General features: G+C 39.7%; 2 protein-coding genes across 4 annotated transcripts in view; one reads left to right on the forward strand and one right to left on the reverse strand.

Annotated features, from left to right (window-relative positions):
* The window catches only part of PDILT (protein disulfide isomerase like, testis expressed), a gene marked incomplete at both ends in the record, with an annotated part of 26,458 nt that extends 13,902 nt beyond the window's left edge, over positions 1 to 12,556 (reverse strand). The window contains 2 exons of the mRNA XM_082772738.1: positions 1,654 to 1,860; positions 12,358 to 12,556. Coding sequence (XP_082628864.1) covers positions 1,654 to 1,860; positions 12,358 to 12,556 — 406 coding nt within the window. The remainder of the gene's footprint in view (positions 1 to 1,653; positions 1,861 to 12,357) is intronic.
* LOC309884068 (acyl-coenzyme A synthetase ACSM4, mitochondrial-like) lies at positions 8,536 to 25,548 on the forward strand. Of its 3 annotated transcripts, none has more exons than XM_082772736.1 (15): positions 8,621 to 8,672; positions 13,559 to 13,634; positions 15,182 to 15,449; positions 15,691 to 15,901; positions 17,236 to 17,443; positions 18,289 to 18,432; positions 19,304 to 19,460; positions 20,384 to 20,463; positions 21,457 to 21,580; positions 22,258 to 22,338; positions 22,489 to 22,590; positions 23,476 to 23,603; positions 23,735 to 23,834; positions 24,442 to 24,561; positions 25,140 to 25,548. In XM_082772736.1, the coding sequence occupies exons 3-15, from the start codon at positions 15,249 to 15,251 to the stop codon at positions 25,224 to 25,226; spliced, it is 1,743 nt and encodes a 580-aa protein (XP_082628862.1). In that variant the 5' UTR covers positions 8,621 to 8,672; positions 13,559 to 13,634; positions 15,182 to 15,248; the 3' UTR covers positions 25,227 to 25,548. The 3 variants fall into 3 exon arrangements, with proteins under 3 accessions (XP_082628861.1, XP_082628862.1, XP_082628863.1); XM_082772737.1 differs by lacking the exon at positions 13,559 to 13,634 and adding an exon at positions 13,396 to 13,477 and having other exon boundaries at positions 8,648 to 8,672; XM_082772735.1 differs by lacking the exon at positions 13,559 to 13,634 and having other exon boundaries at positions 8,536 to 8,672.
* Positions 25,549 to 25,646: the final 98 nt, after the last annotated feature.

Consider the following 25,646-nt stretch of genomic DNA (forward strand, 5'->3'; position numbering starts at 1 on the left):
TAGTGGCCACCCAGTGCTTGGCTTCTGCTGTGTAAATGCAGAGTTGAGCTCCTGCAGCTTGTGTCAGCAATATAACCTCTCAGCATATTTTTCATGTGGTTAGTCTTTATATTGCGTTGCTTTAAACAGCCTGTAGTTTGTTTCTTCTGGCAAATTCTAGCCTCGGAGATGAAGTAAATGATGATTTTACAAAGCCTAGAATTTGGCTCTCATTGTGTGTCCGTTGTCAGGACAATCGTTCAAAAATGCTCTCTTCCATCAAGTACTTGAGTGGATTTCTTGATTTAAGCAAGGTCTGCAGTTTCTTTCATGGTGAAGTTTGAGTTTTGTATAAGAAGTCTTTGGGTGGTTGCTAAACATTTTCAGTTGCTGATTCTCAGTGGTTTAAAAGTTATACCTGGTAGGTGAGATTTTACTAGGTGTTGCACGTAATCAGCAAGTAAACAGAGTGTAATTTAAGTCATTATTGGTAGTACATGTGCTCTGAACAGTTAGTGTTATTTTATACAAATTGTAGGGCAGAAGCCAGTTTCGTAATTTCTGGCGTCTTGCTTGTAGGTGTCCCTTACATTGCAGCTCTGTACTGAGAGATTGGCTGTGTGCATCTTGTGTTACAGTGCTTTGTATTCACTGGCTCTCACAAACATACCTGACAAGTAGGTTTACCTGTTCAAGCGATGTTTTCAAGTCCACCCTATATATATATATAATCAAAGACTTCATTCTCATGTATCTGCACCTCTAACAGAAGTTCAGCTTTCAGCTGCAGCAGACACAGGGGCTCAGGAGTTAAGAAACCCAAACACAGTTGTGTACAGTTTCAGGAGGCAAACTTTATTCTCCTTTTTGTTTTAATTTATATTAAACTTGTGAGTCAACAGTACCTACTTAGAGTATGAACAGACCATTTTCCAAGTCATGATTTTTTGCCAACTCTGTAATATTTACCATTTTAAGGGGAAAAGAGAGAAAAATATGTATATGTTTGCAGTAAAAGAAAAGCTCTAATGAGGCCAGGATTTCCCAGGATTGCTCAAGTCAGTCCTATTCCAATGCTTAATAATAAGTCTTTGCTTAATGACTTCCCACAAAAGATTTCAAATTATTCCATTGTTTTTTTCCTGAGCCACGAATGAGCTCCGTCTGATGGCTACACTGCAAAATTCTTTTCTTTGGTTTAGGAAGTATAGCTGCATATTAAGGAGCCTAATGAGTTCAGAATTCATCGTTAAATACTGTGTATTGCTCCAGTCTGCTTCTGCAGTCATGCTAGCCGTGAAAATTGCAGTGAGCTACTAGAAGAACAAACTAAGCAGGTTTGGGATCAAGTTCTTGTTTGGTGTGACTTACTTATGTTTGTTCTAGTATGTGGGAATACATCATTTTGGGGGTGTTTCTATGCCCTGAGTACAATTGTGCCAGCGGTGGGTTTGACTGTGTGAACTAAACATAGAAAAGCATATTTAATTATAAACTTATAAGATGAATTCAAATTGAATTTCTTAAACGGATACAGAGATAAATGCATGTTTAATACCAGGGCAAAAACAATTTGGCACCTTGCATATTCTTTATCTGTTCAGTCATATTGTACTTCTCAGCAGCATAACAGATGGGTACATCCAGTCACTATCAGTGCATGAGAGAGTTTACCTTTGCAGTCTATGGGATCTTTCCTGCTGCCATCCACAAAAAATTTGACAGTCGGAAACTCTCGAATGTTAAATTCTTTTCTCAAATCGTGTTGGTCTGTGACATCAATTTTGCCAAATTGTATTCTTGGAGCTTCTTTTTTAAGCTGTCGTGCAGCCTCAGCAAATTCTTCAGACAAATTCTGAGATGCTTGAGGTAAAGAAACATCTGGAAAGGGTCAAACAAAAGAGAATGGGTTACACGAGGTGCAGCACGAAGCTTTCCAGTGAAAATTGTTGGGTCAAGTAGTAGCTGGAAGGGTTGAATAAGGTCATTTATGACTCAAGTAAATGAGAAATTATATTTTTACTTCTTTGTGTTGATTCTGACTGTTCATCACTGGACATGTACATGGACCAGCTACAGTGAAGTACCAACAGGATTGCAACAGTCTTCTGTTGGGAAGACTAGGAGAAAAAAAAGTAGTTTGAATATGCTTTGAAAGGATTTCAAAGCTGAATGAAATATTACTCACATTAAGACTCTTTGATAAGATACAGTTTTTGTAAGCACTTCATTTAGGCAAACTGGTGTAGTGATGAAACTACTGTATCCAGATAGGGAGGAGGGAAGGAGAGAATAAGAGAATATGCTCTCACAGACTGGCAGTGGTTCTAAAATAACAGATGTTTCTGGGGGCCGCGGGCCACTCCTTCTATAGCTTGAATGGCAGTTGTAGTTGGAGGAAGGAGGTGGGCCATCCTAGGCTGTGCTGTGAAGTTGTAGGTTACACCAACATGAAGAAGGGACAAGGGAAAAGCAGCCAGTTACGTATCACTGCTCCACATTCAAAGGTAAAGTGGTATAGGCCTGGTACTTTACAGCTTTGCAACTTTAGCAACTTTTGGTAAAACTGAGATACCCTTTCTTGTTGGTTTTGCCCATTTTCTTTAGACTCGGCAAAAACATTTTAGTTTCATCATTATAATTTTCAAATAGGAACCAATGAAAAAAATCAGTCTTGTTTTCATACATTTGTGTGTTCTTGTGTGTATGTGTACATTATTTACATTCACATGTATGCTTACACACTTATGTGCCAAAGCATAAATCTCACACGGTAATTATCTGTTGCTCTTTCACAAAATTACAAATGCACTTCTCTACAGCCTACCTCATGAAGACATTACCGAGTGCAACTGTAACCAAGAATCGAATGAACATTTCTGTATGAATTCTAATAAATGAAAGAAAGACAAAAACCTCTAATCCAGTTCAGAGCTCATTTACATTTCTTCCATTATTCATCATTATCCTTGCTCTGAATCCTAGCCATCAATCATTTTCTTCTCATCAACTGCTACAGGGAGGAGCATGAGAAGTAGTATTAAATAATGTTATTTTCTCAATATATTAACCAGATATACCCTTCTAGATTCTTCTACACTTGAACCCATCTTGGCCAAGAGCTCTTAAGTGTTGGTAACAGCAGCTCCAGCTGTTAATGTGCCAAACGAGGTTCTTGTTAGCAGGACAAAAGTTAGTGTCTGTTCAGGGGCCACTCAGAATGGTGTTGAATAGAAGGTGCTTCTCTGAATAAAATAAATGAGCCTTAACCCATCAGTCCAAAGCAAATTGTGTTCTAGTTGCCTATAAAGCTATTGTTCCATCAAATAATTTTATTGCAACTTTACAGAGATTTTAAAGAGATTTTATCCTAACTTCAATTTCCTTTTTCCTCATTATAAAAATGCTCTTATCAGTGTTTTTCCCAACAAGTTTGCAATATGTTGTCTCTAAAAAACAATGTAGTAGTATCTCCATCTTGGCTCAGTTTGATATACTCTAGATAAAACTGCAGAAAACCACGATACCTAATAGAAGTTCTGACTGGTGAACATGAGAGACAACATGTCTACCATAGAAAACCACTGCTGGTTCTAGAGACGGTGCTTGTTGAGCCTTAAAATGACTCTAATAAAACATGGGGTAGTTGCTGTGCAATTTAAGAGTGCTGACAAATAACAACCTCACAGAAAGGGTGAGCACAGAACAGTTAGGCAGAACTGTGGGGTCCTTTGAGAGGGTGTGTTGCTATGGATGGAGTACAGCTGGAATAGCGAGCAGGAAGCCACATTGCAATTAGGGATCCCAAGCCTTCTAGCTAATTCCAAGGCAATGGTTTATACCAGAGGCAATTTCAATGTAATGGCTTTTTTTTCCCCTAATAACCTAGGGTTGCATAGCTGTTTTGCCACAGCTGGGGGGAATTTGGAAGGTCAGATACTTACTGCACAGTGAAGTGGGACTCTCCTGGGAAGGTGCAAAAGAGATTGTTGGTGAATTTCAGACAGAGAAGCTGATGGTGCCTAGAGGCTTCCCAATAAGCAGGGAATAGCAGGCTTTCTGGGTGTTAGATATGCATATAGATTGTCTGGGGGATTTGGGGATCCATTTTTCTCTGAAATATTTCAATTCCAAACAAAAAAAAAATTGTTTAAAGAATGATCTCATCACCAACTGGCCTGAATAGGCAGAATTGCAGGTAGCTATTAGCATTGCTAGTGTTGTTAGATAATGAGAGCTTGGCAGTTTGTAGCTGCTGGCAGAACTGGGAGAAGTGCATGCCTCCATCCCCTAAAAAATAAGCAGTGCACTCAGAGACCAGAAGTCTGAGTACCATTTAGCTGATAACTGTGAGACAAGTTCACTGAGTGAGCAGCCGCCTTCATCAGACAGATAAAAACTGTTTCCTTGGCTACCCAGCAAGCATGTGGAAACATCCATCACGTACCTTTCCCTGGCTTTCCCGAATGATTAGACTCCTTTTCAGCTTTCCATCAATTCCTTTTTATTCCACTCATTCTTTGTTTGCTTCCCAGGTGCTTTATTTTTCAAGTCACTTGGATGTTGCAGGAAATCATCGCTTCTCTTATTTAGAGCCTTTTCTTGAGTTTTGTTTTGCTTCCTCTGTTTCAGATTTTTACTGGCACCAATTGCTTCAGGTGTTGGGGTGAGGAAGCAGATGCTGAGGCTAACATGGGATCACAGGCTCCACAGTCAAGGAGAGCTGGGTGCCAGCAGAGCATATACAAGGGCAGATGAAAGGTAAAGAGATGGTGGCAAGGTCACTAGGGAAGATGTGCCTGGCTGGTGAAACGCCCATGTAAACACCCCCCCATACACATACACACACACACACACACACACACACACTGTGTACCAGTGTGCTGTGCCACAGCTGCCAGAAAAGAGAGGCTCTTGAAATGTCATCAGCTCAGGAACAGCATTATACTAACAGTGAGAGAATGTCTTCACTATAAGTAGTTTTATTTTTCTTATAAGTAGAGAAGCATAATTTAAGGGGTTGTTAAACTTTTTATTATTATTTTCCTAGATAGTGTTTTTGATCTGTTTTTTGGAAGCATCACTGAATTCCGTCTCACACAGTCATTGCTATTTTGTGAAGTGTCCTCATCAAAACAGATGTGAACCTCCAAAAGAACATTTTACCAGATTGGCACAGTTTGAGCATGAGCAAAGAAAATCCTGAAAATACGTTATCCAGCATCTGAGAACAACTCAAACTCCTTGACTCAGACATGGGAAGATGAAAAATGGTCTACAGAACTGTGAGTGCTAAAGCAACTGTGAGGTATCCTCTTGAATTTCTACACTTTTTTTCTGATAAAAATTGAGCCGCAACCAACCACCTTTTTAAATTACTTGCAGGGGAGAGTCTGTAGCACCATTTCTGCAGCCACTTTGCTCAGACAGCAAATGCTGAAGAACAGAATCACATTTTTCAGCACCTTCCCTGATGACCGCAGTTTCCTTTAATTTAAAAACTGCTGTAAGAATGCCTCCCTCTAAAGGTCATGTAGAACAAATCTTACATACACCCTCATTCCCTAAAGACAAGGTTTTGGGTGTGGGAGGATTGCCATATTTTCCATTTTCTAAGCTAAGTCTATGTGTTTGAGGATTTAAATGCACTTTTTTATTTTACCTGTCTTGTATGTCAGCAGCTCAAAATTTGTCAGTTTTGTTTTCCATGAACAGAGAACTAGGTTAGCATGCAATCACACACACATTGAAAGCAAAACCAGAAAAACTGAAAGGCACTACAGATTTTTAATCAGACTGTCAAAAATGCTGATTTTTACAGCTCAAGCCATCAGCACTTGTGTTCTATGCATACTAAACATTTTGTCAGGCACCAGTCCTGTTTTCCTGATGAACTTAAAGCATTACTGCATCACTATCAAGAACAAGGCAGGGTATTGTCCCATACCATCTCCGTCTTAGAGAGAGTCTGAGTATATTTTGCCCAAAGCCACACCAAAAGGTTATGGCAAAAGTGGGGAGAGAACTAGAAATCTTGTATTTAGAGAGTATTTCTCTTGGAATGCATAGAAGCATATAACCTGAGTAAGCCACTACTTTATTTCATAGTGCAATATACTGAACTAAAATACATTGAAATGTGGGCAGAGGGACAGAGATTTTTGCTGATACATAAATGTGTTTAATGACCCTAAAGCATTCTTCAAGAGAGTATACATGAAAGCGTGATGAGTTCCTTCTTCTTTAGCTAATGCTGATGGCCTCCAATTTCATTTGGCAATCTGTACCGATGGTCTAGTGATTGCTGCAGACATTGCGAATATGCTCATTGTCATGCTAAATACTGATTTCCTAGCTGTTAGTTTCTGGCATGGTCAGAAAGTCATTTCAGCAGTCCTACTTTTCATCTTTCCCTGCGTAGGCTGCTTTTGCAGTTTTCACTACAGATATATAATTTTCTCTGTAGAAGAGCTCTGCGATGAAGAATGGTTTTATGTTTAACATGTTAGAGTGGAAGCACGATGTTGATTTTGCTGCAGGTGCAAACTTTCTTATTTCACCTTCAAAGTGTTACCATAGTATTCTACAGTGCAAAACACAGCCCATAACCTCCTGTGTTGACCTCTGTACTTTTAAGCTGAGCTAATTTAATGTTTGCAGTTTGTAGTTTGCTTGAGGTCTTCTGGTATGCAAACACTGAAGATCATTCTGAAGTTTGAATCCTTACTCAGAACATTCAATAAAATAAGCATGTATAAGAGACATCTACATAGGGAATACATGTTAATCATTGTCTGCAGCAGGCAACTAGAACATCATTAATGACTCTTGTACCTGCATCAATGTGTATTTCCACTGTCTTGCTTATTTTTATAAGCATATTTTATAAACAAATTGTCTCTTTTCAGACAATTTACTCCTAGGGACACACAGATTTTCAACAAAGCCTACAGGAATGAGGCACCCACATCCCAGTATCCTTTGCACTTCATTAAGAGTTTCCTGTATGAAGCTTAGTTAGAAGATGTAACTGTTCAGAGTTTTGAACTGTTTTCATTTACCCAGACCAGACGTATGTGGTGAGGAGACTGCTATATGCTGGAATTGGTTCTTAGCACATGAGTGGGTATGCTTTGGATGTTGGCTTTACGCAAGCTGACCATCTGGTCTATATACACTGATTTTAACATCAGTCACGCTCCCCTTACTTCCTAGAAATCTCCCTTTTCATGAACTATATATACACACAGGCAGCAATTTCTCATTTTTCAGTAACATCGCCTTCAGCTTTTTTGCCTTGAGAAGGAGGTGTTTGTCTTTGAGTCACCCCATCCTGCCTATTAAATGTCATTATCTCAGCATAGATTGTCATTCACAGGCCGCAGGGATCCTACAGTTGATCTGGTGGCTCACTGGGTAACAGACCTGCTAGAAAAGGTAAATGTCACCCTTTTTTTTAATAAATTGGAATGTGCATAGAGAACAAAGCAGAAGTGCAAGTGCTGTACCACTTGTATGTTTGTCCTAATGTTATAAAACTACAGACTAAAGAAAATGTAACTCCCCTGATAAATAAGACAGGCAAACTAGAGCCAACTGTCACACAGAGAGACCTTGACAGACTATGGAAGGGGGCCGATGTGAACCTCATGAAGCTCAATGAGGCTAAGTGCAAGGTCCTGCACCTGTGTTGGTGTGATCCCCAATATCAGTATAGTCTGGGAGAAGAACTGAATGTGAACCACTAATGTGTTTTGCAGCCTAGAAAGCCAGTTGTTTTACTGTGTTCAGACTGTGCTTGGCCACAATTGCTATACTATTCCTTCTATATCTGTGACTTCAAATGGTTACAGTTTGCTGTAGTGTACAGTAGTATTTGTAGTGTTCGTTTATAAGTGTACACAGTCCATCCTCCCTGTGGTGCCTTATTTTCATCGAAGTGCTTGGGATTTTTGTTAATTATCTTGATTTCAAAGGTGTGTTAGTAAAAACTTAAAAGCAACAATATTCTGCAATGCAATTCACCGCAGGGGTTTATATTCAGTTAACATATAGTGTAAATAGTAAAACTCTGCCATGTAGGCAACACTGACGTATGATCTGCCTTCTGCTGGTGGCAAGTGCTCTGTATTCCCTGTGGTAGTAGGCCTGTGAGTGATCACTGTAACATTAATGGAGGTGCCATAGATTACAGAAGAATGAGAGACATCTTTCATGTGAGCTTCAAGATTGGGTGCACCTAGGGTGTGTCATTTGGCCAGGAGAACAGGCACTGTTCAGCACACTGCTGCATGCTGCTCATGTTGTTTTCAGACATTGTTCTGTTCCTTCACAAAAAGGGAAATTGAAGCTGGAACTCTGTTCCTCTGGCCTCTCCTGCCTTCTTCCTGCTGCCCCTTCGGTTACTTTCTTGTTGCCGAAAAGCAGTCAGGATGAGGGCAGGAGAGTGCTGGATTTCTGGATTGTTACTTTTTTTCCATGTTGGGTATTTGCCCAGTGTACTTTGCTCAGCTCACTAGAGTACTGACCCTGCATGGCAGAGAATCAGCATATGCTTTTATATTGAACCTTGCCTGAAAGAAGGCAGATCTGCAACACAGTGAGGGTGGAGCTGAAGGGCATTAGGAGGGTCTGGGAGTCGCTGGGCAGAAGACATCAGAGCAGGCCCTTCCTGATTAAATATTGTGGGACTGGTAAGTAGATAATGATATACAGCAGGGAAAGGGTTGGGGTTTTCACCTAACAGCTAGACCTAAGGCAGATCCTAGAGCTTTGGATCAAAATTTGGAGTTCACTCTTAATTCCATCTTGGTATGAATCCCGCTTTCTGTGAATTGTAGGTTTCCTTTGCATTCCCTTACCACATCTCAGTGATTAAGAATAGGCCAAGAAGAGAAGGGTCTCAGGCCTTGTATTCATTCTGGATTTCTGAAACTAATTCTTGGCAGCCTCACAAATTTCCTGTGTGGCTTTGGGATTATTGCTTTGTCTCTCATTGTCACAGCTCCCCGAGTGATTCCAGGTTCACATTGTTTACATAGCCTATTTTAAGGAGTAGGGCATAAAACTTAAGTACTTTATGGATTCTCTGTTCATGTGCATGTCCCATCTTTAGACTCCTCATGCTGTGGCAATGGAAATTACAGCAAACAAGCCAGCTTGTTCAGCAATGTGGGCTGAACATCATTTCACACATCCCAGGGCAGTGCCTCAGTGCAGGATGATTTTTCACTGTCCCAGAGGCTGTTCAGTGGCAAGTCTCCAAAAGGAGCTGCTGAGATTGAGGCCAAAGATTTCCAGGTAATGTGTCTTGAGCTGAGGAGCTTGTCAGTCTAGTGATTGATTTCATAATTCTCTGCAGGGACTGTAGATGCCATTATGGTTTGTAGCTAGAAAGGCAAGCCATGAATTTTCAGTAAGCCTTTCAGATAGATGTGGTGACCTTGAATTCAAACCAGAATGCAGTGAGGATCACTGGTGCAAGGTGTGGTTGTGGAGCAGTGTTTCATTTCTGACTTTCTCAGAAGGTGCAGAGTGTAGAGGAAGGGTGTCTCTGTCCCTTGGTTCTGAAGAAACCCAGTTGTGAGGGCAAGAGAGGTCCCAAACTATTCTGAAGTAGGGACAAGAGAACCTGTTTTTTCAGGCTCTTACAAAGCTTGAGAATAGAGCTTGACGAAGGCTTTTTTTGTTTTGTTTTGTTTTTTTCCTGAATAATTATTTTTTCACCAAAATACTGTGTCTTTAGAGGGATCAAAGCAATTCACAATTTCAGGGTGAATTTGGCAAATAGTTTTAAACCCTGCACAATTAAATAAAATCTTGCTAAATTTCAACACTTTGAAACATGTCATTTAAGCACTTTTAATACATTTCTGAGTGATTGTTCTAGAAATTCTAAAACATATTTGAAGTTTTGTAGCACTTTTGGGATTAATGAAATGTTTGGTATGATCCAAAGTTCATTTTAGTTTCATTAATTCCTTAAATGTATTTCTGCAAAGTTAGGATATTACTTTAATTTCAAATAATCCATTTCAAATTCGGGGTAGATTTGTTTTTTTTTTTTTTTTCTGTATGTGCCTGTCTGAAATGCCTACCTGCCTCCAGAGCATGCTAGTTTGCAAGGTGTTTGTATAATTTATGGCTGAGTTGGTGTGTGTGCTGAGCTCAGTGAATGTGGCACAGTCAATCGCAGGGTGAAGCAAGGTCAAGCCTGAGGAACAGACACAAAGCTTTTGCTGTCTTATGCAGATTGAGGAGTCTGTTGCCCATAATCATTATGAACTCCCATACTAAACCTATATCAGAAAAAGTTCTTGCCATAAGTAATGTCCTTCCTTGCTTGTTTGGCTGAACTGTCTCTACTTGGAGATTTACATCATTTTTAGTTAAACTGCTGTCTCTTATAAGGCTCCCAGTCTCCACTGCAGTAACCTCTCCCTCCACACCAACCATAGTGCCTGGCGTTTAATATGAAATATGTCGTCTCTCCATGCATTTTGATTTCAGTCCTGCTGCAGGCTGAATGATCACTTCTAGTCCAGCAAAGCACTAGGCACAAGGTATGTCGATGTGCAATTGTAAGGCCATGTGTTGAAATTCAACATTAATGTAAGTGATGATGTGGAGAAGGGGTGGAGTGAGACTGGCCTCCCTGATGGGTTGTATGAAGCAAGCTGGAAAGATGCATTGGAAAAATTTTCGGTGCAAAACCAATGCTATCCTTCAGGCTTGTGCAGTCCCACTGAGAATGAGGCTTGCTGCATAACCCTTTTGAACACCTAAACCCTATTGTGGCCTGGAGGGGGGCTGCAGGAGAGTGAAGAAACCAGGGCCACCCCATCTCTGCAAAGAATCACAGAAGGGCTTGCTTAGAAGGGACCTTGATGCCCATCTTGGTCGACCCCCCTGTCACCCACTAGATCAGCTTGCCCAGGGCCTCGCCTAACCTGGCCTCGAACACTTACAGAGATAGAACATCCATAGCTTCTCTAGGCAGCCTGTGCCAGTGCCTCACCACATCTAATCCAAATCTCCCCTTTTTTAGTTTAAAAAAGTTTTAGTCAGTTTATTATCTTACTGCAGGGCTGTGGGACTGCACTGGGAACCCAAGAGGTTTGGAGCTGGGATGGTGGGAACAGAAAACTAATGAAAGGGCTGTAGTCCTCATAGGATCCCAGGTAAACCCGGGCACAGTCAGCATTTACAGCATCAATATTTGTTCTATCTTTGAAAATATGTTACTGTAAAACAATTCCGCTCTAGCTGAATCCACAGTGGTTGCTGTGGCATCTGCTCTATGGTAACATCTGCTCTCTAAAGAGCTGTACAGAATCATACGGGCTAGATCAGGGACACTGGCAATGGAACTCAGAAGAGCTGTGACCTCAGCCAGCCTACTTTGATCAGGAAACCATGCTGCGCAGCGCCAGGTTCTCCTTGTCCCCTGTCATTCCAGATGCATGGGTTTGGGAATATTTAACTAGGCACTGGCCAGAGTGCAGAACTGTGCTTTTGAGAGGCAACACATTTTTTTGGCAATTTAAAGAGACCCTACCATGGCCTTAAAGTCAGTGTTTCAGTCCAGCTAAGCCAATCTAGCAGCCAGCTGTCACTGCACAGAGGCCCAATCCTCCCACTCCTACCTCCTGTGGTTGCCTTGGTACCAGTACCGGCCCACCAGTGAGCCAAGCCAAGCAGATAACCAGCCCTGCCAAACACTATACTTTTTGTCTTTTTCTTTCGTGATACACTTTCCATAAGACTCCGATGGCCAGACCTAAGTCTCAAAGTTAGTTGCTCAAAAGACCCCATTAAGTTTCTTCCACATGAGGAACAAACATGAATGTAATAGAAAAACCTCAAATCTGCCTTTACCTAACTAAGCTCATTTCAGGGAAAGAGTCTTGCAGATCTATATAATACAATTAGAGTCACTAAAATAATGTAAAGAGCCATTCCCTGAAGTCCAAATACAGACACGAGATGCCAACTTGCTAAAACTTCAATAAAAGGTATGGATGAAAATGTAAGAAAGAAAAGCCATCTCTGATTTTTGAATACTTGGAGTCTCACTCGTCATTGCTGTGAACCACATCCTTACAAAATTAGATAACAGAAGCAGAGAATGCCAAGTCACAACTCCGTGTGTGTGGACCCATCTTAGTATCAATATCAGTCTCACAGAACAGACTGGTATTTAACCACCCCAAAAAGCAATCAGTGATTGTAGCCATAGTCAGAAATAGATACATGGAGAACATCAAACAAGGACTGCTGGAGGATGAAGCAGCAGCAGAACAAATGTACCTTGATGCCCCAGCATCAGCTGTACTCTGCAGAGCTACCAGGGTAAGAGATGGCAGAAATGATACTCACAGAACTCCACCAGTAGGTACTTTGTTTCCTTCAATGCTCTGTCAAAGTTGCTCTTTTTCAGCAGGAGTACATTGTTTTCCTTTTTTATTCTGGGGAGCTTGACTTTCTTTATTTTTGTTTCATTTGGGCCTATGCTGTCTATAGCTGGGAAAGCTGTGAGAAGTAATAGTGGCAGAAAGAAAGACGGACGTGTCTTCATCTTGCTCTGCCTTTACTCAGTTACCAAAAAAGAAAGGAGTAAAGGAGCACTAAGCAGCAGTATTTGCTGCTCAAATGGCTGCTGTTGTATCAGCTAAACTAAGGGGCTGATAAGGTTGATAAGTCTACCACCAGGGGAGCCAACTGCACCTTTCCACTGGAAGCCTAATATAGTTAATTACTTCCTCATATCTAGTAGTGTTTGGAAAATCAACTGTGGAGACAATGGGTTTATTGTTTCTGTAAATAATCAGAACAAAAGCCTGGAGAGAAGGTGAGAGCACGGGAGGAAACAAGTGGATTCGTAGTGCACCTCTCCAGTTAGACTCCCTGCTCCCCTTACCATTACCCACCACAGAGCTACAGACAAAACAGTAAGTGAGGTACCTAGGAAAGTATCTGGTGGCTGCTCCTCTGGTTAATATTTGGTTGTCTGTGGCACTTAGGGAGCTACTTACAGGTCCAATTCAGAGCATGCTGAAATTGGGGAAGAACTCACCTTGCTTTGTATATGTACTTTTAGTGGCTGTGAGGCTCCTGTCACGTCACGTTGCAGCTCAAGGAAAATGTCTACGTTGCAGGTTAAACCAGAGGATTTTGATATGGATTCTCATTTTTAGCCCATTGTCATGCAACATGAAGGGCTTATGACCCAAATTAATTAGCTAACATCTGTAGAGTAAACTGAAGGTACCAAATGTACTATTTTATTCTTAGTATAGCTTTCATCTATGTTTATGAACTCTAAGGCCTCCTAAAAATACCTTATAAAAAGGTTAAGAAGGTACTATTTAGTAAGAAATTGTTATTTTTGAAAATATTTTCAAAAATATTTTCCAGCCTGTAATTGTATTCTGTATTCTGGCATTTGTTTCACTGGTGCAGGCAAGGACTGAGGTGACTTGAGGACAGGTTGGTCCAGGTAAGTAGAACCAAATTAATTGTTAAAGAAGTTGCTCTCTGGAGAAAGTCTAAGTGTAGCTTTGCTCTTTCATGCCCTTAGACTACAGGATGAAAAATTTGGTATGAGGAGAGGGTACTGCTAAGGGGAAGAAGGCTTCCTAATTGTGGTTGATTTGGTAAGTCTCCATTTTCTTGGTGATAGCAGATTGCTTCAGTTTAGGTTGTTTTCATTCCTGGTGTGAGTGGGGCTTGGTTTCAAGTGAACTTTGCGAATCTCAAAGGCTGTAATGCACCTTGAGACTTGTCCGATTAGCGCTTGTACAGGGTGCCTAATGAAATCAGGGAGCTGTGTACTCAGGCTGCTTTCAAGATAAGACCACACTAATACAGATACAGTAATCAGGTTCTAAAGGGAAAAAAACACACACACATACACACACACACCAGGAAGATAAGAGTCTCCTTTTTGACTTTGTGGTTGTTTTCTCTTTGTAACAGAGAAAACATCAGTTATTCATCTTTTTTTTGAAGCTGTCTTCCAAGTAACGTCCTGGGAGGGTATAAAACATCTTCCAGAAGAGCAGGGGGAAACTAACAAGGCATGTTTAATCTGAACAGACCATATTGTAAATTACCCCAGAACACAGCTTAAGGCTCCCAGAGCACACACAGGTAGTGTGACAAAGCCATTTGCTTGCAGAGTTGATTTTTCCCTGTCTGCCACTGAAACAAATAGCAATCGTATCAAATTTCTCCTGAAGACCTCCTACCAGGTAATAGGCACTAATTTGGAAAGGTCTTCTAACCTCCAGGAAGGAAACTGGAATAAGAGGAAGAGCACACACAAGTCCTACCAGGACACAGATTCCTAGAGTGGCAAGATCCTTAGAGATCTGACTAAACTCATAACAAGTTTAATCAGAAGATTTTGCATCCAGGAGTAAAGATCCAGTTTTCTAGACTTCTGAAGCTGGGCTTTAAATAACTGCAGTATCACCTGTTCTGCCTCTTCCAGATGAGCCTGCATGTTGTGTAGGCAAGACAAGAAGTGGTGGGATTTTCTTTGTGAGTATATTTTACAATGTATATATTTCTTGCAGGCGCACAATTGAGCTGAAGTGCAAAGCAAATGGAAATCTTTGGAATTTCATCTTTGCTTGCCTACTGTTTATTTTGTGTTTATTCTATACCCCCCAGAAAAAATAGAACTCACAAGGAAATATTCACCAGTTTCATTGATGTATGCTTTCGTATGGGGAATCGCCACCTAGTGTGTATTCAAGCCATAACATAGTTACATATACAAGTTCGAATCGGTGGGATAAAGTGTCCTTACTGTAACACATTTCCTAAGTTTTAGCAGTAGATCATTTCATTTCTGTGAGCAGTCAAAATGTAAAACTTCCAAGAATCGAGAGAGAAATTTAGAAAAGATCTGGCAAGTGAAATCTTATAGATGAGATACGAGATTCATTCATCAGCTGAAAAGGCAGAGGGCAGATTATAATTAAAAAAAAAAAAAAAAAACAACACAAAAAAACAATTACAGTCTCTGGAAAAGGAGGAATACTTATTTTAAGAATTAGTTAAAATAGTGGGGAAAGCAGGGAGGGCACACAAACAACCTATTTGTTCCAGCTGGTTTGGATTCATTTGTCCAACATCACAAACTCAACAGCATCCAATATCTGGCTGTTTTTAAATGTATTTTCTGTCATTGCAGATGACTGATCCCTGTTGGTGTTCATCTGATACTTATTTCTGCACTGTCTGCTAAACCATCATTTATCATGAGGTCATTTGTTAAATCCTGGATTCCTCAGTGCTTGCAGATTCTCAGGTCGCCTTGCAGATTATTCCATGGATGTAACAGGCTGCTTACATCTCAGATTATTTCGTACTATGACTCTGTAAACCAGTGTGAAAAGGAACTGCCAGAATATTTCAACTTTGCAAGTGATGTCTTGGATAAGTGGTCACAACTGGAAAAGGTAGTGTCTTTCTTCTTCTTCATAGACTTTGGAACAAATCTCAAATGATACAAATAAATTTGCATTATGGATGCTGTATAATACTGCTGGAGAGTATGATGCAGTATTTTCTTTGTCAGAAATGTGGGTATCACTTTAAGAGACTGATGGCAAAGGATCATTTCCTTAGTCTGGAGTTATCTTGGATTAAAACTAAACCTTTTAAGGTTTGTCATTTATAATATATTCTGTTGCATTCTAGGATGGAAGACGACCAGCAAATCCAGCTTTTTGGTGGGTAAATGATGAAGGAGAAGAGGTGAAATGGAGCTTTGAAGAGTTGGGATTTCTGTCCAGGAAAACAGCTAATATACTTTCTGAGGCATGTGGCTTGCAGAGAGGAGACAGAATTATAGCAGTTCTGCCTCGTGTTCCTGAATGGTGGCTACTGAATGTGGCCTGTATGCGAACAGGTGAATAACCATATTGATTTCTTAGACACAGAAAGAACGAAAATAAATAAATGTGAAAAAATTGCTAAATTAATATTTAAAAAAATAAAGAAAAGTGAGCAGAAATTAGCTGCTCTGCCCTGTACAATTCTTTTATATAGGAAGAGAGTTGGCAGCACCCACACAAGAACCGAAACAGTGTTGTACTAGATACTGAATAGACACGGTTCAGTTAAATGGCATCCTCAGTTGAAGACAGTGGAGATTAAATGTTTACAACCTAAGGCCAGATTTGACCAGAGCCATTATCAGAATCAACAGTTTTAATGCACTAACTTATATGATTGCAGTGGTTTATAATTCAGTACAATATTTTTTCCGTTTTGGTGTTAGTTTCAAAAATTCTTCAGAAGAAGTTGAACCATTTCATTTTTAGTCTGCAAAACATCCATTATAAAACAATTCAGCATCAGCAGGGACACAATCAAGTATTTTTATATTGTTTGCTCCACGATTCTTGCAGGTTGCAGATGGGGCTGAGACTTAGGGAATCCAGTTCTTACTGTATCCAAGATTTTCTTAACTATGACATGGGAATATCATTCAGTAGCTCAGTGCTTCAGTTTCCTAGCTGTGAAATTTAGCAGACACATATGAAGGTGCAGGAAGACTGAAATCAATCATGTAGGTGTAGGTTATTGAAATTCTTGGGAAAAGGAGGTAGAGAAATCCAGAAAATTTGTTTTTCCCTCTAAAAACTTGAATTCAAGCACATTGTGCCCATTATCCAAACTCGCATTTATTCACATTAGAATATTAATCCATGCTTGACAGATGTGTTGACTGAGCTGTATGTGTAAACTACCTGACCTCAATCTGTTGAGGTCTATATACCATGTCAGAGATATTAATTCCTTATTGAAATGAACAATGGCTTTATGCCACATGTAAATATTATCCAAATGCTGGCCTTATACACTTCAGCGGATGGTAATTTCACAACTCCCTTCCTTAGTTACAGATCATGAAGGAAGTATTAAAAACAATCTAAATCTAGATCTTACTCATCAGATACACCTTTAATGTGCATGACACAAAACTCAACATCAGCGTTGCAGATTTTGGAGGTTGTTCAGAGACAGATGAGATCTGGCAGGTTGGGTCTATGCCAGGTCATTCCTTGACCACAAATTCACCCAACTGTGCCTTCAGAACGTGAGTTAAACTTTGTTCCTTGTTCTGAAAGAATAAGTTCTTGGCAAGTAACTCAGCTTTTCTGTGACTGGGGTCATGTTGTGTAAACATTGTAAAGATAAATGGTGAATTTTCTGAATTGCTTGTTGCTTTTTTTCCAGGAATTGTCTTTATTCCAGGAACATCCCAATTAACAGCCAAAGATATTTTATACCGACTCCAGGCTTCAGAGGCCAAGTGCATCGTTACTAGTGATACACTGGCACCTGCAGTGGAATCTGTCATGTCTGAATGCCATTTTCTGAAAACCAAATTAATTGTAGCCAAAGGGAGCCGAGACGGGTGGCTGAACCTCAAAGAACTCTTTGCGTGAGTACAGCTGTTCTATCAACATCTATGTGAAATAAAGGAAGCTGTGTTAGTCAGGTGATGACTCTGAGCTTTGGGATTCCAAAATACAGATGAGTTATATTTTTTCCATACCTCTGCCATCTCACTGTAATTACTTCGTTAAGTACAAATTCCTCCAGCATACTTTCTGGGAGCTGAACTCAAGTCTTTGAGCTTACTCAGCAACTTGCCAGCTTCTAAAATGTTTGTTTCCACCTGCAATCACAGCACAAATGCACAGAGTACTAATCCTGCAGTTGTTTGTGCTTGTCTTCTAGAGCCCAGCCTTATGTCTCTTTAATTCAATGAGATGATAACATTGCCATAACATCTGTTGGTGCCCCACTAATGTGGCATCAGTTATTTCTTCCCTTGACTGTCTCGATAGCCCAGACAGTCTGACAGTTCATCGGTATCTTGAACTTAAATGGTATAATACGTGTGTAAGACCACCTTGCCTGGCATCAGAGCCTGAATATGGCCCCCATTGACTTCAAAGTGGGAGACAGTATGTGTTGAGGCAGAAGTTATTTTTGCATCTACCTGTCCTACAAAAAGTGCTTTGAGAACCCTTGCAAAATAATTGTGTGCAGTCACTGGAATATGCTCTAGGTGCTCACGTTGTGAAAATTGTTATATACAGAGCAAACTTGTGATTAGCCAGATGTGCTCTCTAGCTCTTATGTGTGCTGCCTGATGCAACTATTTATTTTGTGAGATCATGTAGTTTGGGGCCAATCATTTTCCTGTTTATCTCCTAAACCTTAAAAAGTAGTATTTCTTTCGTGGAATGTAATAGCTATTATGTACTATTTCTTCTGAAGGGTGACATCTGCTGACCATAAATGCGTCAAGACAAGAAGTCAAGACCCGATGCTGATCTATTTTACTAGTGGAAGTACAGGCTCTCCAAAGATGGTAGTACAGTCCCACGGCAGTTATGGCATCGGATTTGCAACCAGTGGCAGGTATAGCTTGTGGTTGCTCCTCGTGTACTGATTACATGATACAATCATTGATGGAAAACGGGACAGTAACAGTTACAGTAAATGTAGGCATTTTGTGAGCATAGGATCTTGCTTCTTCCTCACCTTCCCCTTCTCAGGGTAGAACACTGGTTATTAAAAACTTTTGTAGACTCAGTTGAGATCATCAAGCCATAGGGTTTTACCACTCACAGAGCTGACTGCAGAGTAGCAGTCAGGATAGCCTCCTTATAGCAAAACCAGATAAAGTTGAGTTCTTTAGTGTTATGTAAGCCTTCCCTGAGAACCAAAGGCCTTTGGACCATAGGATTGTATGTTTCAAGTCACAGTTCACTTGGAATCTGGCTTGGCAATGGTTTGCTTTCACTGAGCATCTTTCTCATTTGTACTTCCCAAGGTGTGAGAAATATTGTGAAAACCAAAAGATGCATTTCCTTAGGCATTCTCTGTTGAAAGTTGGTGGCATGAAGTCAACAGAAGTAATTTGTTTAAATTCCTAGAGAAATAATCTGCGATTTAGCTGATGTCTAACCCACAAGGTAAGGAAAGCGTGTTCCAAATGATCTGCTCAGCTTTTGAGCTTTTGGTCTGGATCCAGATTCTGCAACAAAGGCCAAGGATGTTTTTGCACTGTTCAGAAGAAAAACAGACACTTGAAATATTAAACAGGAGGAAACGAAGGGAAAAAATGTTTTAAGATTTTCTTAAATTCTTGCAAACTTTCTAAACAGCCCTACTTGGTGACACTTCATGTTCTAATGGAAGCCTCCTGTCATTTCCTTTAATTGTGCTGTGACTTGGACCTGAGTCTCTCACACTGTATGAAGCATTTTATTCCCCTCTGCTTTATCAGGTACTGGATGAACTTGACTCCCTCAGATATAATGTGGAATACCTCTGATACTGGCTGGGTAAAGGCAGCTTGGAGCAGTGTTTTTGCACCATGGATCAATGGATCATGTGTTTTTGTACACAGTTTGCCAGAGTTTAAACCAGCAGTTATTGCAGAGGTAAGCATAACACTTCTTTTGATGAAAGCATGGCTTATCTTTTAAATAAAGCTAATTTTTGTTGAGCTTTATTTCCATTTTGCATAAATGAAGCAAACAAGGTAGATTTCAGTGCATATGTACCAACTGCTCCCTAGCATCAAGCATAGTACTTGCCACATTCCAAACAACTATCCTTCCCTTTGGTGCCTGGTAAGCTAGATGAGCAAGTGTTTTCCCTCCTGGTTAGGCCATGTGACAGGGCTACAGGGTGGAGGATATGTGGTGAAAGATGCAGAATAAAATTAACTGAAGATCACTGGTGTCCTGTCCAATACTTAGCCTAAAGCAAAGCTTGATTATGAACTTCTGGGTACTTAGGGAGAAGGGTGGGCATTAGCCAGTAAGAAGAGTTGGGTATGAACCTGAACTGGGGTTCTGCTATCCTAAATTTTATGTGAGTTGCCAGTGTGCCTACTCCTCCCCTCTGATTCACAAAACCAAACAGCTGGGCTGTTCTCAACATCAGCCTCGTGTGTGGAAGGGAGACCCAGACTGCCTCAGGAACAAACTTGGAAAAGCTTCATTCTTATTTGTTGTTTTCACTTTGCCTTGAGCCTAGGACAGCATTGCCTTGGGATGGAGGAAAGGATCTTAAATGGAACTACTAGCTACTCTCAGCAGTCATTCATTCACGAGTGATTTTTGTTGGACAGAAAATACTATTTTTTTCTACAGCAGTGGCATTGACTGGTACAACCACTCCATGGTCAGGATGTCTCAGGCATTCACAGTTCTTTGTTGAATGTTGAATGTATCTGGCATTTGTAGGAGTTGCATTTTGCAAACATTTTAGCACATAAGTCATGTTAACATCACCTGACACAGAGTCAGACTCACCATTACATTTTATTTTCAGCAAGGTAACTTTCTTTTTTTTCTAGACTCTCTCAAGATACCCCATCACCACCTTTTGCACTGCCCCCACTGCCTACCGCATGCTTGTCCAACACTGTCTGAGCAGGTACTGCGCATCTGTTGCAAGGGTAGCAGAGAGGCTGGGATATAATGCTCTGACAGCTCTGGCTGTTTAGTGCCTTATGTTATTTTTTCAGATAAAGGAAAACTAATCAGCAAAAATTTGCTCTCAGAAGAGAAGGCTATGTTCTGAAACATGAGAATATGTAGTCACACCTTCGGCCATTTAGGCTTCAGGAATGGGGTCTTGTTAAAAACAGCACAGAATAAATAAATTAGATGTATTGTAAGGTATCACTTCCTTTGAACTTATGGTTCACAGTTAAATTTAAGTCAACGAGGATTTCAGACAGCTCTGGATCAAGGAACTGTAGGAGTACAGTCAAGTTGTTCTATATACTTGAGAATGAAATGATCATTTAGAGGACTTTCACATGCTGAGAGTTATTTGGCAGCAGTTGCTACTGGTTTTGTTACGCTGTAAAATATTCAGCTTATGAGAAGTAGTCAATGTGATTTGTAAGGAGTTTTCACACCTTTAGTGGTGTACTTACTCTTCTTGCACAGGACTTTCATCCTGAAAAAAGCCAGCCCTAAATTAGTAGAAAGCTCAGGCTCTGTGTTCCTATTTAGCCTTTCTTTTGCTTTAGAAAATTCTGGATTTGGTCTTAGGTATCGGGATTTAGCCACCTAATTCAGCTTTCCAAGAACACCTGACATGCTTGTTCAGATTGCTCTGGTCAGTTCTTTCAAGAAAACACCTTTGCTTGCTTTTTTTCCAACAAAACTTTGAAATCCTTTTTTGTCCTTAGCAATTCCCAGTGACACAGAGAGAAATCACATTGTCCTCAGTGGTAACATGACCAATCTAGGAGTTCAGTCCAGGAGCATGTAACAGGATGATTACTGTCATTTTCAAACTAGCTTGTAAAGTTTTAGTTATACTTTCTTTGAAAGTTGAGGGAAGCTGCCCAGGTAAAACCATTCACTGCTGTTATCAGAAATTAAGAAAATTATTTTATTTGCTATTTTTCTCAAGCTACAAGTTCATGAGTCTGAAACATTGTTTGTCTGGAGGGGAAGCACTCAATCCTGAAGTGATGGAGCAGTGGAAAATCCAAACAGGGCTGGATATCTATGAAGGCTATGGCCAGACTGAAACAGTACGTTCATTTTAATTCCTACAGTATGCCATTTCAAAGGTGACAGTACCCAAGGCACGATGTGCTTTGATAAATCAATGGAAAAGGTGAAAATAATGAACTTTTTAAAGGAAACTCCTTGCAAAAAGCATGCCAGAAGCTACATCAGATCAAATAACTTGAGCTTTTCGTCATCTTCACTTAAAAAGAAAAAATAAAAAGTAATTTGCTGTGGATATCACCTTGGCCCCTTTGAGCTTCTGATGGAAAGAATTAAATCAGTTCACATCCCAGACCATTCTGTAAGTGATCATAATGAAGCTATTATGAGTCAGATTTCAAGCATTCTCTCCTCTTATCCTTGAGATGGCCCCAAGTAAATTATCCCCTTATTGAAATAAGACGTGATCATCTTATATCTGCTGTCTTGCAAATTCAGGTGTTTGCGAGAAAATGCATTGGGGCAAATTTGAACATAAGCAATCACAGTCCACAGGGCTAACCATTCTTCCATATGATGGAGAACCACAGTGCTTTAGTCTTGATTCAGTCCTGGTTGTTACAAAGCCATGAAGAGGTCTAATGCAAGCTGATAAGAAAGCCTAGAAAATGCTGCAAGATTTATAATGTATGTTATATATGAATATATATGAATTATATGCATTCATAAGTAATATGAATACATATCTGTTATGCAGGTAACAATATGTGCCAATATGAAAGGAATGAAAATTAAACCTGGCTCTTTGGGAAAAGCTGTTCCCCCTTATGATGTGCAGGTATGTTGATACACTGCATCTGAGCTTAGTTGCAATTTGGGGTATGTGCATAAGGGGAATGCTGTCTGTGTCCTGGTCTGTCATTCACTAGTTTCAACACAAGTATTTCACAAAACTAGTCAAAGCAGTAATGGTAAGTCCTTACTGCAGATCATAGATGACCACGGAACTGTTGTGCCTGTCGGAAAAGAAGGCAACATCGCTATTCGAGTTCAACCTGAACGACCATTCTGTATGTTCTCTGAGTACTTGGTAAGTCTGACTTAGCCTCTCTGTGCCTGCTGAGAAGCTCGAGAGACCCAGGGCAAAGTTACCTTACTGAGGAGCAGAATTTCATCCAGCATCTTCACAGGGTCTGTCTAGGTTATGTGAGAGCTTTGATCAGTACATCTGATCAAGAACACACAGGCAAGATATAAGTGCATCTTGCACCATGAAGCAGGAAGTACCTTGTTCCGGACCTGCATCTGTCTCTTAGCTTTATGGGCTTTATATTGAGTGCATCACTCCCTTCTCTTCCTTTCCACCCCTATCCTTGGATCAAGAATAATGAAGCAAATCCATAAAGGCTTCTCTAATATGCCAAGAGCTCAGGGAGGGTTTCCAAAGAGCACAAATACCTCACTCCTTAATATCACTAACATCTTCAATGTTTCATCAAGTCTTGTGTTGTCAAGTTGCTTTTTCTTATGTAGAAAAATAGGTAAGTGTAGTTAATGAAGTTTTTCTTGTAGGCCACCTCATCTGTGCTTTGGTCTTGAAGGTCAGGGGGTGAAAAGTTTCTGTTGACAGGAGACCATTGTGGAGACCCCCTGCAATAAAAAATCATTTCTCTGAAGAAAATCAAATACATATTTTAGCAAAATGCTGTGTTGGATGGGCATTTTGAAGGATCACATCCTTTTTTTCTAAAACAGATATATGCAAATGCCATCTCTCATGCATTGCTTGTTCAAAACTGCTAATTAAAGTGACTCTTTTTTTTAATTGAACACGTAAAATAACATTAAATATATTACTTTGAGTCTAACTAAAAAATAGCCTTGATCATTCTTAGCACTACTGCAAAGTGAATGAATTACATTCCATTAACTATCAGATACACTTTTCTTTTTTTGAAATGTTGGTTGTTGTCAGGATAATCCAGAGAAAACTGCTGCGTGCATGTCTGGAAACTTTTATGTCACTGGGGACAGAGGGATTATGGATGAGGAAGGATATGTCTGGTTTGTTGGAAGATCTGATGATATAATTAATTCTTCTGGGTAAGTCAGTTGCTTTTAGATTTGATTGTTTGCCTGGTAAGAATGTTCTGTTTTTTAGCACGAAATACAATATCAAAAGACCAGCTGAATGACTAACTCGCTATAGCTATCATTTTTATGTTTTCTCCTAGGTATCGTATTGGTCCCTTTGAAGTTGAAAGTGCCTTAATACAGCACCCTGCAGTCATGGAGTCAGCTGTTGTCAGCAGTCCTGATCCAGTTCGAGGGGAGGTAAAAAGGAAAAAAAAATAAAAAAGATGTGGAAAGAAATATATTTTATTCTAAGCATGAAGTTCTCTATATATATGAGGCTTCCTTGGAATGAAAAAGTTGCAAATTTGAAATTAAAATGACTTAAAAAAAAATAAACAGTCCTTGACAGATCTCAGAATTTCAGCATTTTCCTCTCAAAAAGTTTGAGGTGGAAAAAATAATGTATTGTGACATCTTATTGTCTAAGAAATAGTATTAGGGATTTTACTCCTGTTTTGTCACTAAGCACATGGTAGCAGAGAGGTTTTTGTGTTTCAGCATTCCAACATGGTTTTTTTTGAGGTGAAACTTTCAGCTGTTTTCTGTTCTAAAACTTCTGGAAAGTTTAGTAGTATATAAAATCAAGAAGAAGAAAAAATTGGAGCAAAAAAACAAACAAACAAAAAGCCCTGTACTTCAGTTGGTGTCCTTTATTACAACTCATTCCATAATAAACAGCAATAGCCCAGGACATAGGAGATTAAGAACAACTTTCTTATATTTTGGTATTCAGCTTTAGCAACAAAAGTATCTCTTTATTCCTACATCTGGAAGTTAATGGAGTCCTTTAACTTTTGTGGTACAGGTAGTCAAAGCCTTCATTGTTTTGGCTCCTGCTTTTGTATCACATGATCCAGAAAAACTAACTCAAGATCTTCAGCAACATGTCAAAAAGGTGACTGCTCCTTACAAGTATCCAAGAAAGGTAAGTACACTACAAAAAGGTCTTCTAATTGTGTCAGGAACTGAACTGTTTTTGTCCATCCTCAGTTCCTTTTCAACTGCTGACTAACACTTTAAACATAGTTAGATAAAAAAAAAATAAATTAGAGAGTCAGCTGTAGCCTTGGGTTTGCTGTTTTCACTAAAAGAGCCCAAAAGGAAGTGGTTCCTTACCTTTATCAGGGACTAGTCGTACTTTCATGAATTACAAGATTTTCACAGTGATTCTGATGGACAAGGCATTCATTCTTGAAAAAAATTTCTACTTGCCAAAGCAAAGTAGAAATTCCTGCTGGCATCAAAGGAGTTGAAAAACAACAATAATTTGCTTTCATAATAGCTGAAGCACACACACCTTCAGGACTGTGGTTCTTGCCCCTGCAAGTACTGCCTGTGCAGCCCAGCTAAGATGTGTAGTAAGGAATTTCACCATCCCACCCCCAAGCTGTGCAGCTTCCCAGCTTTTTACTCTATCCATAATATTGGTATGTCTTTCCTTGCATCTCAAAGATTAATTAGAATTTGTTTGGCTAAAAGTGAGTATGCATTTTTGTCATTCAGGTGGAGTTTGTTCAGGCTCTGCCAAAGACAGCTACTGGGAAAATCCAGAGAAAGGTTCTAAGGAACAAAGAGTGGGGAAAAGCATAAGATTGATGGAAATGGAGGAGGAGAGGAAATTTCCATCATCCATACCAGTCATAGCTGTGTTTGGACTTGGCATGTTATCATGACCCAGAGCACTAAGAGATTGTATGGAAGAACAAGCTACAGGGGACAAAAAGTTGGTAACATTCATGTGACTTGAGGACATGTGATATTAGAACCACTTTTACCATTGACCCACAATTTTTCAAATGGAAGAAGATGCAAGTAATTGTGAATGAAGCATGAAAGAGACAAGGGAGAGATTGAAGAGTGTACAAAAGTTTTTTGTTTTTTTTTACTGGAATTAATATAAACAGCAGCTTTATTAAAAAAAAAAAAAAAAAAGTCTACAACAATTTTTACTATTACAAATAAATAAGTTAATAAAAAAATCTTTACCTGTAATGAGTACATGCAATGATG

Source organism: Aythya marila (assembly GCF_965140915.1).
Source record: "Aythya marila genome assembly, chromosome: 15".
Classification (NCBI taxonomy): Eukaryota; Metazoa; Chordata; class Aves; order Anseriformes; family Anatidae; genus Aythya; species Aythya marila.